This window comes from Sinocyclocheilus grahami, unplaced genomic scaffold (genome assembly GCF_001515645.1).
Source record: "Sinocyclocheilus grahami isolate Dianchi unplaced genomic scaffold, SAMN03320097.WGS_v1.1 scaffold98.1, whole genome shotgun sequence".
NCBI classification, from domain to species: domain Eukaryota; kingdom Metazoa; phylum Chordata; class Actinopteri; order Cypriniformes; family Cyprinidae; genus Sinocyclocheilus; species Sinocyclocheilus grahami.
Genome location: NW_015505277.1, coordinates 3,948,812 through 3,950,159, shown reverse-complemented (window position 1 = coordinate 3,950,159; position 1,348 = coordinate 3,948,812). Strand labels below are relative to the sequence as shown.

General features: G+C 34.5%; 1 protein-coding gene across 1 annotated transcript in view; it reads left to right on the top strand.

Annotated features, from left to right (window-relative positions):
• LOC107588111 (SCL-interrupting locus protein homolog) overlaps positions 1 to 1,348 on the top strand; it is a 12,735-nt gene that overhangs the window by 1,045 nt on the left and 10,342 nt on the right. The window contains exons 2-3 of the mRNA XM_016276121.1: positions 206 to 292; positions 382 to 489. Of these exons, the coding sequence (XP_016131607.1) occupies positions 207 to 292; positions 382 to 489 (194 nt within the window). The 5' untranslated portion in view covers position 206. The remainder of the gene's footprint in view (positions 1 to 205; positions 293 to 381; positions 490 to 1,348) is intronic.

Genomic DNA, 1,348 nt, shown 5'->3' with positions numbered 1-1,348 from the left:
ATAAGTATCTCTGAACCATAAGTTATAGGTTTTTACGGGTTTTTAATAGTATTGCCACGTTAGCATGTAAGCTAAGCCACCTAACCTGCCAAACGTACAAAAATATCACAACTGAGTATCTGAGATGTTATGAAAATGCATTATTCAGTGCTATATCAGATTCATTTCAGCTTTAGTTCATTAAAAAAAAATCTTATTTCCACAGGATGAATCGCGTACAAGTGGATTTTAAAGGGTTGCCAGCCCACATCTTGGAGAAGTGTGTTAGAGCAGAAACCCTTCAAAACCTCAGGTAACTACATCAGGGTTCGCATGCATTGTTGTTTTTGTTGTTGATGCTGCTGTTCAATAAAAAAGTAATATTTTTTTCACGTTTTTAAGGTCTTCGGACAATGTCCTTACTCCACTGACATTCCCAAAATCTAAAGTCTCTCTCTGGGATCCATCTCCCAGTGGTGATGTTGTCAGTCTGCATTTCTCATATTACAGGTAAGTCTTTGTGTCATCTGTATTTTTGGATGAACCATATTTTTAATAAAAGTGAATGTCACTATCAACGGGGGGGACGCATTTTTAAAGCCCTGCAAACCAGCCGATTATAGTATTATTATTATTAATTTACTATTATAGTATTAATTAATAATTTAATTTGTTTTCATTTTAGTTATTCTGTGTGTTTGTCATTTGTCATTTTTTATATTTCTATTTAGCTTTAATACATTTTTATTTCAGTTAGTCATTTTAGTACTTATGTCACCATCAATGTCATGTGATTACTGTCTGGGGGAAAAAAACACAATCTTGATTGATTTCATGTACTAGAGGATGATGATGGTGAAATAAATTTTGCATTTAGCCTTATTGCTTCCTATAGTGATTCATATCACTGTGCTTTTATAATTAACATTAAATAAATTTTTGGAGCATTTGCTCGCAGCCATTTTGGCAGCACATTTTCAGTCTTGCAAGTTAATTATTAAAGTAATTTTAGTACTTCAACTTGTTGTGGAGGCAACATTTCTATTTTTTTATAATTGTCATCTATTTTATTTGACTTTTATTATGCCACAGTCGACCGCTTCCGCTCCTTCCGGTCGTGAGTATGTGGGGTAAAGCAGCGCTGTTTTATCATACTAGATACATTGGAAAGTTCTGTTATTATGCTACTCTGTGCGGTCGTCACCGTATGTTAAAACGCACAACATATTAAAGCGTCTTTGGTGTTTCCATGTTTTCTACAAAACAAAAAATGGAAATCGAGGGGTTATGACGTCATTGGCAGGCGACACAATGACACTATGGACACGGTCCGTGTCACTAGTTAAAATTGCTTATTTCTCTGGATTTA